This window comes from Anomaloglossus baeobatrachus, chromosome 6 (genome assembly GCF_048569485.1).
Source record: "Anomaloglossus baeobatrachus isolate aAnoBae1 chromosome 6, aAnoBae1.hap1, whole genome shotgun sequence".
NCBI classification, from domain to species: domain Eukaryota; kingdom Metazoa; phylum Chordata; class Amphibia; order Anura; family Aromobatidae; genus Anomaloglossus; species Anomaloglossus baeobatrachus.
The window spans coordinates 548,898,909-548,914,147 of NC_134358.1; the positions used below are offsets into that span (position 1 = coordinate 548,898,909).

The 15,239-nt window shown below is 43.9% G+C and overlaps 1 protein-coding gene across 1 annotated transcript in view; it reads left to right on the plus strand.

The window, feature by feature from the left end:
• The window catches only part of VPS50 (VPS50 subunit of EARP/GARPII complex), a 203,904-nt gene that overhangs the window by 70,799 nt on the left and 117,866 nt on the right, over positions 1–15,239 (plus strand). Inside the window, exons 10-11 of the mRNA XM_075315659.1 lie at positions 3,087–3,129; positions 13,775–13,873. Coding sequence (XP_075171774.1) covers positions 3,087–3,129; positions 13,775–13,873 — 142 coding nt within the window. The remainder of the gene's footprint in view (positions 1–3,086; positions 3,130–13,774; positions 13,874–15,239) is intronic.

Genomic DNA, 15,239 nt, shown 5'->3' on the forward strand with positions numbered 1-15,239 from the left:
TATTATAGGCTATTATTTGACCCAAATAATATTAATTTTCAATAACTGGCAGGATTGCTTTCTAATCACAGATTTCAGCTGGTGTCATGACTTTCCATGACTTTTCACCTCTCTTTCTTCATGGGTTCAATACATTTTCCCTGTGTCATTTCTCATTATTACACATAACTTAATTTATGTACATCTACAGATTGATTCCTCTGCCTGTGCGGATTGGGTGGGTTGCTACTGACATCTTTTAAGAAATTTATGTCAATAACACCTCTCTGTGTATATATATATATATATATATATATATATATATATATATATATATATATATAATTGCCTTATTCTGTCTGTCTGTCTGTCTGTCTTGCTCCAAAATTGTGTCCTTACGGTGACACAAAGCTGATTGGCCGCTTGGCTCGGCATGGCCCCGCCCCCCCGCACGGATTGGCCGCTCGCCTCGCCTTGGCTCCACCCCCCCCACGGATTGGTCGCTCGCCTCGGCCTGGCCCCGCCCTCCGCATGGATTGCCCGCTCGCCTCAGCCCTCCGCACGCATCGCCAGACATAACCTTGCGCTGCTGGGATCCTGACGGAGCCGGTGTACGCTGGTAACCATTATACACATCGGGTAACTAAGGTACCTTGGTTACCCGATGTGTATCATAGTTACCAGTGTACACCGGCTCAGTCACGATCCCAGCAGCGCCAGACATAACCTTGCGATGCTCTGATCGTGACGGAGCCGGTGAACGCTGGTAACCATTATACACATCGGGTAACTAAGGTCCCTTGGTTACCCGATGTGTATCATAGTTACCAGCGTACACCGGATCCCGGTACACATGTGCAGGGAGCCGGCATTATACTCCTCTCCCCCCAGGACTACTCCTCCTATTATAGTCCTCCTATTATACTCCTCTCTGAGTATAATAGGAGAACTATTATAGCATGGGGGATGGAGCACGATGGGGTGCACAGCATGGGGGATGTAGCACGATGGGGGGTGCGCAGCATGGGGGATGGAGCACGATGGGGAGTGCGCAGCATGGGGGACGGAGCACGATGGGGAGTGCGCAGCATGGGGGATGGAGCACGATGGGGGTGCGCAGCATGGGGGATGGAGCACGATGGGGGGTGCGCAGCATGGGGGATGGAGCACGATGGGGGGTGCGCAGCATTGGGGATGGAGCACGATGGGGGGTGCGCAGCATGGGGGATGGAGCACGATGGGGGGTGCGCAGCATGGGGGATGGAGCACGATGGGGGGTGCACAGCATGGGGGATGGAGCACGATGGGGAGTGCGCAGCATGGAGGATGGAGCACGATGGGGAGTGCGCAGCATGGGGGATGGAGCACGATGGGGAGTGCGCAGCATGGGGGATGGAGCACGATGGGGGGTGCACAGCATCGGGGATGGAGCACGATGGGGGGGTGCGCAGCATGGGGGATGGAGCACGATGGGGGGTGCGCAGCATGGGGGATGGAGCACGATGGGGGGTGCGCAGCATAGGGGATGGAGCACGATGGGGGTTGGGAAGCATGGGGGATGGAGCACGATGGGGGGTGCGCAGCATGGGGGATGGAGCACGATGGGGGGTGCGCAGCATAGGGGATGGAGCACGATGGGGGTTGGACAGCATGGGGGATGGAGCACGATGGGGGGTGCGCAGCATGGGGGATGGGGCACGATGGGGGGTGCACAGCATGGGGGATGGAGCACGATGGGAGGTGCACACCTCCCCCCAACACACACACACACAACACACCACACACACACTGGGAACCTCAAACACCGCCCTACACAGATACCCACACACACAGACAACGCCGCACACACACAACACCCAACACACAAACACCGCGGCATACATAAATATACGCACATACCGCACAACACACACATTGCACAAAACATACCTCCCCCCCAAAACACACCACACCCACACAAACCGCGCAACACACACACACACAACGCTCCACAAACAACGCAACACACGCAACACACATACAACACCGCTCTCACCCCCCGCCACACCCAGACAACACCCAGAACATGTACAGCGCCCCACACAAACACTTGGTAACTACACACAACAACATCTATATATATATATATATATATATATATAAACAAAAATCATACATGAACTACACAATACGTAAATTCTAGAATACCCGATGCGTAGAATCGGGCCACCTTCTAGTATATATACACACACATACAGGGTGGTCCAAAAGTAGGTGGACAGTATGTGTAATAGGGTTATCAAACATTGTGTAAAGTGAAACTGACTCAGTTGCCCTTAGCAACCAATCAGATTCCACTTTTCATTCTTCACAGACTCTTTGGAAAATGAAAGGTGGAATCTGATTGGTTGCTAAGGGCAACTGAGTTAGTTTCACTTTACACCATGCTTGACAACCCTATTATACATACTGTCCACCTACTTTTGGACCAACCTGTGTGTGTGTGTATGTGTGTGTGTGTGTATGTGTGTGTGTGTGTGTGTGTGTATATGTGTATATATGTACATGTTCGCAGTGCGTCCCTATGTTCTGCTGATGTCGGAGCAATGTAACTCTCCGCACAGTGAATACAGTGTTTCTATTATATGTCGCCCATTATTAGGGGCTTTGTCAGATTCTCGCCCTCTAATTGATGCCTTTCATGTTCACACTACTACTTATCTGCGTACCACATGTACGATGTGACAGAGACATTAGTTGTGACCCTCCGGTACTGTAATAATATATCTAATAAACCCGACACGCTCCCCCGTTATGTATTCACTCTGTTTTCTATGTCATGTGGTATTATTGCTGTAATTGGCTTTTTACAGATGTAGCAGAGCTGAATGAGACATATAACTGCCTAATGGCTTACTGAATTACGGGTGACTGGTCACAGAATAGGACGCCGGGCCGGCCGGGCTGGTGACGGGTTTTGTTGCATCAGTTAATGCAGAAATCAGAAATATATTTTCCACCGTGGCTAATGGTATAGGATTAGGATTATGTTTTTTATGTTTTTTCCTCCCCTATAGTTATAGATAATTGTCCAACTGTATTCAACATTTTTTTTCTTTATTTTGCAGTGAACTGAACTCAAAGCTGCAGGACACTTTAGAACAAATTGAGGTAAGTCGGCTATGAGCACCATTAAAAATGATAAAATAAAGTGTACAAGTTTATCTATAGCGAGAAAGTGGCACTGTGCCTGGCATCTAGATGAAAAGGATAGCCGTACTGTGCCTGGCATGTAGCTGAAAAGAACAGCGATACCGTGCCTGGCATGTTGCTGAAAAGGACAGCAATACTATGCCTGGCATGTTGCTGAAAGGGACAGTAGTACTGTGCCTGGCATCTAGATGAAAAGGATAGCCATACTTTGCCTGGCATGTAGCTGAATAGGACAGCGGTACTGTGCCTTGCATGTAGCTGAATAGGACAGCGGCACTGTGCCTGGCATGTAGCTGAATAGGACAGCGGCACTGTGCCTGGCATGTAGCTGAATAGGATAGCGGCACTGTGCCTGGCATGTAGCTGAAAAGGACAGCAGTACTGTGCCTGGCATGTTGTTGAAAAGAACAACGGTACTGTGCCTGGCATATAGCTGAAAAGGACAGCGGCACTGTGTACCTGGGATCTAACTAAAAAGAACAGCGGCACAGTGTACCTGGCATCTAGCAAAAAAGAACAGAGACACTGTGCCTGCCTGGCATCTAGCTGAAAAGGACAGTGGCATTGTGCCTGGCATCTAGCTGAGAAGGACAGCATGCCATGCTCCACCTAGATGTCTAAACTACGATTTCTGCAGTTACCACTAGAGGGAGCTGAGGAGCTGACTGCATACTTTTACCATTGAGTTCAGTATACAGGCTCCCTCTAGTGGCTGCCGCAGGAAATTAATGTTTTCTTTGAAATATGGATTGTGAGCTCTCTATATAAAGATATAAAGATGTATTCAGATGTTCCTCCGTACAGGGTTTTTAATATAGATGTAGAAAAAAAAAAAGTAGTTCCAAAAATATTGTAGATATGGAGATGGTGACATGGGCCCGCAGGTACATTACAAGCTTTAATCTTCCGGATCCTCTGTGCGTGGGACCATATTTTCCCCCTCGGTGATTTACTCTGTAATTACCCCCAGCACACGGTATACGTCACACGTGTCAGCGCCGCCCCTCTCGTCTGTGCGGACGGTGCGCTGTGATCGGCGGCTGATGGCTGCCGTCCCTTTTATCTGTAGATTATGGATGATTATTGCGCACATAATAGAAACAGGCTTTGATCGCGGTGATTTCCCGGAGGACGGACGATGAAGGGATTCACTTTACAGGGAAAATGAATAATTTATGAGCAGATTTCTGCGCATTTACAGAGCGCTGCTCTAATATCCGGAAGATATTCAGTATTCGCTCCACTCATAATGACTGCGCCAGTGCAGGAGCAGCGCGGTGTATATACTGTACCTGTATCTGCCCCTCCTCTGTATATAATGTGTACTCCTGCTCTGTATATACTCCTCTGCTCTGTATATACTCCTCTGCTCTGTATATACAGTACATGTATTCCCCCTGGCTCTGTATATACAGTATGTATATTCCCCCCTGGCTCTGTATATACAGTATGTGTATTCCCCCCTGGCTCTGTATATACAGTGTGTATCCCCCCTGGCTATGTATATACAGTATGTGTATTCCCCCCTGGCTCTGTATATACAGTACATGTATTCCTCCCTGGCTCTGTATATACAGTACATGTATTCCCCCCTGGCTCTGTATATACAGTACATGTATTCCTCCCTGGCTCTGTATATACAGTACATGTATTCCCCCTGGCTCTGTATATACAGTACATGTATTCCCCCCTGGCTCTGTATATACAGTACATGTATTCCTCCCTGGCTCTGTATATACAGTATGTATATTCCTCCCTGGCTCTGTATATACAGTACATGTATTCCTCCCTGGCTCTGTATATACAGTACGTGTATTCCTCTTTGGCTCTGTATATACAGTACATGTATTCCCCCTGGCTCTGTATATACAGTACATGTATTCCCCCCTGGCTCTGTATATACAGTACATGTATTCCTCCCTGGCTCTGTATATACAGTATGTATATTCCTCCCTGGCTCTGTATATACAGTACATGTATTCCTCCCTGGCTCTGTATATACAGTACGTGTATTCCTCTTTGGCTCTGTATATACAGTATGTATATTCCCCCCTGGCTCTGTATATACAGTATGTGTATTCCCCCCTGGCTCTGTATATACAGTACATGTATTCCTCCTGGCTCTGTATATACAGTATGTGTATTCCCCCTGGCTCTGTATATACAGTACATGTATTCCTCCCTGGCTCTGTATATACAGTACATATATTCCCCCCTGGCTCTGTATATACAGTACGTGTATTCCTCTTTGGCTCTGTATATACAGTATGTGTATTCCCCCTGGCTCTGTATATACAGTATGTATATTCCCCCCTGACTCTGTATATACTGTACATATGTTCCCCCCTGGCTCTGTATATACAGTATGTGTATTCCCCCCTGGCTCTGTATATACAGTACATGTATTCCTCCTGGCTCTGTATATACAGTATGTGTATTCCCCCTGGCTCTGTATATACAGTACATGTATTCCCCCCCTGGCTCTGTATATGCAGAATGTGTATTCCCCCCTGGCTCTGTGTATACAGTACATGTATTCCCCCTGGCTCTGTATATACAGAATGTGTATTCCCCCCTGGCTCTGTATATACAGTACATGTATTCCCCCTGGCTATGTATATACAGTACGTGTATTCCTCGCTGGCTCTGTATATACAGTACATGTATTCCCCCTGGCTATGTATATACAGTACGTGTATTCCTCGCTGGCTCTGTATATACAGTACATGTATTCCCCCTGGCTATGTATATACAGTACGTGTATTCCTCGCTGGCTCTGTATATACAGTACATGTATTCCCCCTGGCTCTGTATATACAGTACATGTATTCCCCCCTGGCTCTGTATATACAGTACGTGTATTCCTCGCTGGCTCTGTATATACAGTACATGTATTCCTCCCTGGCTCTGTATATATAGTACATGTATTCCCCCCTGGCTATGTATATACAGTACGTGTATTCCTCGCTGGCTCTGTATATACAGTACATGTATTCCCCCTGGCTATGTATATACAGTACATGTATTCCCCCTGGCTATGTATATACAGTACGTGTATTCCTCCCTGGCTCTGTATATACAGTACATGTATTCCCCCTGGCTCTGTATATACAGAATGTGTATTCCCCCCTGGCTCTGTATATACAGTACATGTATTCTCCCTGGCTATGTATATACAGTACGTGTATTCCTCCCTGGCTCTGTATATACAGTACATGTATTCCTCCCTGGCTCTGTATATACAGTATGTATATTCCTCCCTGGCTCTGTATATACAGTACATGTATTCCTCCCTGGCTCTGTATATACAGTACGTGTATTCCTCTTTGGCTCTGTATATACAGTATGTATATTCCCCCCTGGCTCTGTATATACAGTATGTGTATTCCCCCCTGGCTCTGTATATACAGTACATGTATTCCTCCTGGCTCTGTATATACAGTATGTGTATTCCCCCTGGCTCTGTATATACAGTACATGTATTCCTCCCTGGCTCTGTATATACAGTACATATATTCCCCCCTGGCTCTGTATATACAGTACATGTATTCCTCTTTGGCTCTGTATATACAGTATGTGTATTCCCCCTGGCTCTGTATATACAGTATGTATATTCCCCCCTGACTCTGTATATACTGTACATATGTTCCCCCCTGGCTCTGTATATACAGTATGTGTATTCCCCCCTGGCTCTGTATATACAGTACATGTATTCCTCCTGGCTCTGTATATACAGTATGTGTATTCCCCCTGGCTCTGTATATACAGTACATGTATTCCCCCCCTGGCTCTGTATATGCAGAATGTGTATTCCCCCCTGGCTCTGTATATACAGTACATGTATTCCCCCTGGCTATGTATATACAGTACGTGTATTCCTCGCTGGCTCTGTATATACAGTACATGTATTCCCCCTGGCTATGTATATACAGTACGTGTATTCCTCGCTGGCTCTGTATATACAGTACATGTATTCCCCCTGGCTATGTATATACAGTACGTGTATTCCTCGCTGGCTCTGTATATACAGTACATGTATTCCCCCTGGCTATGTATATACAGTACGTGTATTCCTCGCTGGCTCTGTATATACAGTACATGTATTCCCCCTGGCTATGTATATACAGTACGTGTATTCCCCCCTGGCTCTGTATATACAGTACATGTATTCCCCCCTGGCTCTGTATATACAGTACATGTATTCCCCCCTGGCTCTGTATATACAGTACGTGTATTCCTCGCTGGCTCTGTATATACAGTACATGTATTCCTCCCTGGCTCTGTATATATAGTACATGTATTCCCCCCTGGCTATGTATATACAGTACGTGTATTCCTCGCTGGCTCTGTATATACAGTACATGTATTCCCCCTGGCTATGTATATACAGTACATGTATTCCCCCTGGCTATGTATATACAGTACGTGTATTCCTCCCTGGCTCTGTATATACAGTACATGTATTCCCCCTGGCTCTGTATATACAGAATGTGTATTCCCCCCTGGCTCTGTATATACAGTACATGTATTCTCCCTGGCTATGTATATACAGTACGTGTATTCCTCCCTGGCTCTGTATATACAGTATGTGTATTCCCCCTGGCTCTGTATATACAGTATGTATATTCCCCCCTGGCTCTGTATATACAGTATGTATATTCCCCCCTGGCTCTGTATATACAGTACATGTATTCCCCCTGGCTCTGTATATACAGTATGTATATTCCCCCCTGGCTCTGTATATACAGTACATGTATTCCTCCCTGGCTCTGTATATACAGTACATGTATTCCCCCTGGCTCTGTATATACAGTACATGTATTCCCCCTGGCTCTGTATATACAGTATGTATATTCCCCCCTGGCTCTGTATATACAGTACATGTATTCCTCCCTGGCTCTGTATATACAGTACATGTATTCCCCCTGGCTCTGTATATACAGTACATGTATTCCCCCTGGCTCTGTATATACAGTACATGTATTCCTCCCTGGCTCTGTATATACAGTACATGTATTCCCCCTGGCTCTGTATATACAGTACATGTATTCCTCCTGACTCTGTATATACAGTATGTGTATTCCCCCTGGCTCTGTATATACAGTACGTGTATTCCTCCCTGGCTCTGTATATACAGTATGTGTATTCCCCCCTGGCTCTGTATATACAGTATGTGTATTCCCCCTGGCTCTGTATATACAGTACGTGTATTCCTCCCTGGCTCTGTATATACAGTATGTGTATTCCCCCCTGGCTCTGTATATACAGTATGTGTATTCCCCCCTGGCTCTGTATATACAGTACGTGTATTCCTCCCTGGCTCTGTATATACTGTACATATATTCCCCCCTGGCTCTGTATATACAGTACGTGTATTCCTCCCTGGCTCTGTATATACAGTATGTGTATTCCTCCCTGGCTCTGTATATACAGTATGTATATTCCCCCCTGGCTTTGTATATACAGTATGTATATTCCCCCCTGGCTCTGTATATACAGTATGTGTATTCCCACCTGGTTCTGTATATACAGTATGTGTATTCCCCCCTGGCTCTGTATATACAGTATGTGTATTCCCACCTGGTTCTGTATATACAGTATGTATATTCCCCCCTGGCTTTGTATATACAGTATGTATATTCCCCCCTGGCTCTGTATATACAGTATGTGTATTCCACCTGGTTCTGTATATACAGTATGTGTATTCCCCCCTGGCTCTGTATATACAGTATGTGTATTCCCACCTGGTTCTGTATATACAGTATGTGTATTCCCTCCCTGGCTTTGTATATACAGTATGTATATTCCCCCCTGGCTCTGTATATACAGTATGTGTATTCCACCTGGTTCTGTATATACAGTATGTGTATTCCCCCCTGGCTCTGTATATACAGTATGTGTATTCCCACCTGGTTCTGTATATACAGTATGTGTATTCCTCCTGACTCTGTATATACTGTATTTGTAGACCCCCTGGCTGTGTATATACAGTACATGTATTCCTCCTGGCTCTGTATATACTGTATTTGTAGACCCCCCTGGCTGTGTATATACACTGTTTATTCTCCTCTGCCTCTGTATATACAGTTCATTCCCTCCTGGCTCTGTATATACAGTACGTGTAATACCCTCTGGCTCTGTATATACAGTTCATTCCCCCCTGGCTCTGTATATCTGTATATTTCACTCAAGCTATCTGGATCCTAAGCTAACCGTGCGCTCCCTCAGTCTTGCCGGCGCAGCGCTTACAAGCACTATAGCTAGAGAGCACTTCTTAAGCTTTGTCCACCGCTGATACACTGCAGAGGTGGCCGGTAACCTAGGAAACGAGCAGTAAACAATACATACAATTATAAAATCTTTGATTTTTTTATAAGCAGTATATTGCTCTTTGCCGTTGTAAGTCCGATCCCGTATAATCCCAGCTCAGGCGTCGTCTGCCCATGCGAGTGATTGAAATTCCTCCCCGTCACTGGCAGCAGCATGAAGACTCGGGTAGCATATTCCTCGGTATGATGAAATAAGCATATCTGTATCCGCACACTCTCTTATCACGCCGCCCCCCCCCCCCCCCACATCTCAGGTATATCCTTATCTAATCCCAGTCTATTATCCGAGGATTTACTTTAAATATCGGCTCTTCTCCGCCGATGGCAGTGGCCGCAGTTCACTTTAACACACTGTACTGTATAATGTAGGTAATCATATTTCCAGCAAGGAGAAATTGAAAATCCACATCCTGAAGCGATTACTTGTTAGGAGGGGAACTGCTCGGATGTGTGTCGCGCGCTAAGCCGGCTGCCTGGGCTGGAGATTACTGGTATTTTCTCTCCTTTTGCCACTCATCTCTTATTATGCTACTTAAAGACAATTAAAGGGAGTTTCTACCCATTTTTATAATGGCAAGACATGGTCTTTGCCAGAAAAAGGCCACTGTATTGATAGGATATTGTCCCAGCTGGGCTAGAGCGGTGGAGAATTATAGAAAGGTAAGTAAGTTTACACTTGGAGTGGAAACCCACTAAAGAAAATCAGTCCAATCGTATGGATAGCTGACGTTACAGGCCTCCTAGTTATATTATCTGCATAATTTTGACCACTTAGAGGCGCTCTCACCAGATCAGAAGAGGACGGTTTTCCAATCTTATTTTATTCCTACTACTCCCCTGTATATTCAGATTTTTTCTGTTTTAAAATCCATCATATACTTCCAGAGATATCATCCTTTTTATTTAGTGCAAAATGTGTTTCTGTTTTCCAAGGAGGTGTGGCTCACAGACTAAAAAAAGCAGTTAAAAACACACCCCTGAGGATCTTGTTTTATTGCCACTTCTCCCCTGTATATTCAGGCTTTTGTTATTTTAAAATTCATCATATGGTTCCACAGAAAAAAATCCTTTTTTTTTTGTACAAAATTTGTTGCTCTTTTACAAGGCGGTGTGGCTCACGGACGATAAAACAAAGCAGTTTAAAGACACGCCCCTGAGGATCTTGTTTTATTCCTACTGCTTTCCTGTATATTGTTTTACTTTCTATTTTAAAATCCATCATATGGTTCCAGAGAAAAAAATCCATTATTTTAGTAAAAAATTTATTGGTCTTTTCAAGGGGACGTGGCTCACGGATTAATAAAACCAAAGCAGTTTAAAAACATGCCCCTGAAGATCTTGTTTTATTCGCACTGCGCCCCCTGTTTATTTGCACTTTTTTTTTCTATTTTAAAATGCATCCTTTTTTAGTGGAAAATGTAATGCTATTTTTTTTTTTTTATTTTATTTAAAAGGGCATGGCTCACAGACTAATAAAACAAAGCAGTTTAAAGACAAGCCCCTGAGGATCTTGTTTTATTTCTACAACTTCCCTGTATATTGAGATTTTTTCTATTTTGAAATCCATCATATAGTTCCAGCGATATCATTCTTTTTATTTAGTGCAAAATTTGTTGCTCTCTTCCAAGGAGGCGTGACGAACAGACTTAAAAAAAATGCAGTTAAAAACACACCCCTGAGGATCTTGTTTTATTCCCACTGCTCCCCTGTATATTTGCGCTTTTTTTTTCTATTTTAAACTCCATCCTTTTTTAGTGCAAAATTTGATGCTGGTTTTTTTTTTTTTTTAGGGACATGGCTCACAGACTTATAAAACAAAGCAGTTTAAAGACACACCCCTGAGGATCTTGTTTTATTTCCACAGCTCACAGACAAAAAACCCCAAAAAACCACACCCCTGAAGAGCCTTTCTTCTCACTGCTCCCCTGTATATTCACTTTTTTTCTATTTTAAAATCCATCATATGGTTCCAGAGAAATAATCCTTTTTATTTAGTAAAAATGTTTTTTTGCTCTTTTTCAAGGGGATGTGGCTCACGGATTAATAAAACAAAGCAGTGTAAAGACACGCCGCTGAGAATCTTGTTTTATTCCCAATACTCCCCTGTATATTTAGGGTTTTTTTATTTTATTTTAAAATCCATCCTTTTTCAGTGCAAAATTTCATGCTGTTTTTTTTTTAGGGGGCATGGCTCACAGACTAAAAAAAAACAAAGCCGTTTAAAGACACGCCCCTGAGGATCTTGTTTTATTCTTACTGCTCACTTGTGTATTTTTTTTTCCATTTTAAAATCCATCATATGGTTCAAGCAAAATGGTCCTTTTTAGTTAGTACAAAATGTGTTGTCCTTTTCCAAGGAGGCGTGGCTCATAAACTAAAATAACACAAGTTTAAAGACACGCCCCTGAGGATCTTGTTTTATTTCCACTGCTCCCCTGTATATTCAGTTTTTTTTTTCTATTTTAAAATTCATCATATGGTTCTAGCGAAGTTGTCCTTTTAATTTAGTGCAAAATTTTACGATCATTACCAAAAGGGTGTAGCTCAGAGTAATAAAAGAAAGCAGTTTAAAGACACGCCCCCAAAGAACTTGTCCAATCGGTAAGGAGGGGGCTTGGCTCACACAAAAAAGAAATGGCCATTTTTTTTTCTTTTTTTAAAAGGCTGCCCATTTTGTTGCCTCATGGCCTATGAATATCATAACGGTGATTTTTTGTTTTGGACCATCCTTTGAGGAGAAATTTGGATGGCAGTACTCATTGTTTATACTGTTCATAGATGTGTTGAATATTGACAATTTCAAGTCTAAGTTTATATCACCTCTCAGTTTACTTTGCAGCAGAATTTTGCAGATCACCCCCCCCTTTTTTTTTTTTTTTTTTTAGGGAAGCCATTCCCCCTCTTCAACAAGGCCACACCCCTTTGTCAGACAAGGTGGAGAAAATGTCTAAAACACATAAATAAGATAGTGAAAGTTTCCAATGAATGACAGCAAGCAGTGATCTTGAAAACTATCAAGAATTAATAAAGACTGGTATTTTGGAAGATATTTAAGCAATAAAATGGACACATATCAATAAACTTTGCACAAATAGTTGGCACACCTTCTTGGCTCTAAACTCGTTGAGTGTCATGACGGCATCAGACGGTGTTTAGACTACTGACACTTCTCACTATGCTTTCTCTAGTGCTTTTGAGTTGCACAGGCAGGCTCGGGCATTGACCAGCCGTGTGCTCATTAGTGATTGAACTAGCAGGAGTTAATCTCTGCTAACCTGCTGGCTAGCTTTTGGATCACATTTTGCTGGAGACCTATCACAGTAACTTCCCGTCTTTTTAAGATGGTGGCATTTGTCTTCCCATGTCGACTATAGCTTTTTTGCTAAACCATTTTGTGTGCCAGTAACTGGTGATTTAGTGTGTGTAGCTTGGTGTGTTGTGGAATTCCTCCTGTCATCCGGTTATTTCCTCCCTGCTCTTTGTTTTCCTCCTTATCATTTGTTGTCTGATATCTCTGTGTGAGCATGCTGTGTGATAGAGTTTTGGTTTCCCCTGTTTTTTTCTATCACTGTTAATGTTAATATACTTCTTTAACCCCGCATCTCCCTCAGGTATTAGATCAGGGCCTGTCAGGAGTAGGGTAAAGCTGGAGGCTCAGACATCCTCACCATCAGGAGTAACTCTGAGATGAGGGATAGCCAGGGCCAGTCTAGGAGCCCCGATCCCTTCTCTTCCCAATAGTGCCAGGCAAATATGATAATATTTGTAGTATACCTTATCTGAAAAATCTGCTTCTTCCTCCACTTATGAGCCACTTCTTCATCTACCCCCTTTTTCTTAAACTTCTTATCCAGTGCAAAATAGCTCAAATCATCAAGACAAGACTATTATATTTTATGGAGAGGGGAGAAGGAAAAGGTGAGAGAGGAGCAGAGGGGGAAAAAAGCAGAAAGAGACACAGATTATGCTGAGCCTTCTAAGATGGTTTTTTACATCATCCTAGAGCTACACTGCTCAGTGCTGCTGGATAGTTTCTTCTGTGACCATGGATTGAAGAGCAGGAATCCTTTGTTGTCTGTGTGCGCTGAGTATGTGAGAGATCATGGCTCGTCTTCACCCACTAGCTCAGAGACAACTGAAATTTAGAGTTGGCGCCCGCAGTGGGGGAAAAACAGTCATAATAAAAGATACATGTCTGAGGCAGCTGAGACCGGGCTTCATCGGTTATACATTTACTATTTAACTGGAATTTATTACATTTTTCTTTCCTACAGGAACAGTTAGATGTGGCCCTGTGTAAAATCTGCAAGAATTTTGATGTTTCTCACTATACAAAGGTGCAGCAGGCGTATCGGCTCCTGGGCAAAACACAGGTAAGGAGGCAGCGCGCTAACACTGGGAATTAATTCTGGAAATTACCCCCGGGCTCCGTGATTAAACCGGGAGGGGGCACAGCTGGAGAGTCCTATAAATCCTCAGTAAGATTATCCATGGGGTGGGGGGTTGGGGTGTTACTTCTCCATCCTATTCTGATGTGAACCGTACACGTCTGCCGCCGGCCACGTCTCCTGTGCTGTGGATACATTAACAGTAACATAAGGGGGCACTTGCTCACTGCACCGGCGGCGACTGTGGGCACAAATCCAACGCGGACTGTGAAATATGTCTGCAGACGGCAGATCACATTATTCTATTACACAGTGCTCCAGTGTTTATCACCTAAGAGCTTTTATTTAGTGACATGGTAAGAAGGGATATTAGTAAATATGTGTAGCCTCAAATGGTTATACATGGCACAACGTGTCTGCGGAATGGCGAACTCTCTATATACCTCATTCCTCTCCAGCTCACACTTACAGTATGTCATCTATTTTCTATTCATTTATCTCTTATCTATCTCATGTCTATTTATCTCTGTAACTATCTAGCTATTCTCTCCTTTTTTTCTTTCTCTCTCTCTCTGTATAGCTTTCTTTCTTTATCTTTTTCTCTTTCATTCCTTCTTTTTCTCTCTTTCTTTTTCTTTCTTTCTTAAGTCCCTTTTTCCCCTATTCTCTTCTTCCCTTCTTCCATCCTTCCTTTCGATCTTTCATTTTGTCTTTTCTTGTTTTTTTTTTTCCAGTTCTCCTTTTTTTCTTCCTTCTTTCTTCTTCTTTCATTTTCTTTTTTCGTTTTGTTTTTTTTTCCCTTTCTCTTCCTTCCTTGCTTCCTTTCTGTTTTTTCCTTCTTTTCTCTTTCTTCCTTCTTTTCTCTTTCTTCCTTCTTTTTCTCTTTCTTTCTTCTTTTTGCTTTGTTTCTTCCTTTCTTTCTTTTCGCTTCTTCCCTCCTCTCCTTCCTTCTGACCTCCCTTCCTTCCTTTTTTCCTTCTCTCCTCCCTTCCTTCCTTCTCTCCTCCCTTCCTTCTCTCCTCCCTTCCTTCTCTCCTCCTTCCTTCTCTCCTCCCTTCCTTCCTTCTCTCCTCCCTTCCTTCCTTCTCTCCTCCCTTCCTTCCTTCTCTCCTCCCTTCCTTCTCTCCTCCCTTCCTTCTCTCCTCCCTTCCTTCTTTCCTCCCTTCCTTCTCTCCTCCCTTCCTTATCTCCTCCCTCCCTTCTCTCCTCCCTCCCTTCTCTCCTCCCTCCCTTCTCTCCTCCCTTCCTTATCTCCTCCCTCCCTTCCTTATCTCCTCCCTCCCTTCCTTATCTCCTCCCTCCCTTCCTTCTCTCCTCCCTTCCTTCTCTCCTCCCTTCCTTCTCTCCTCCC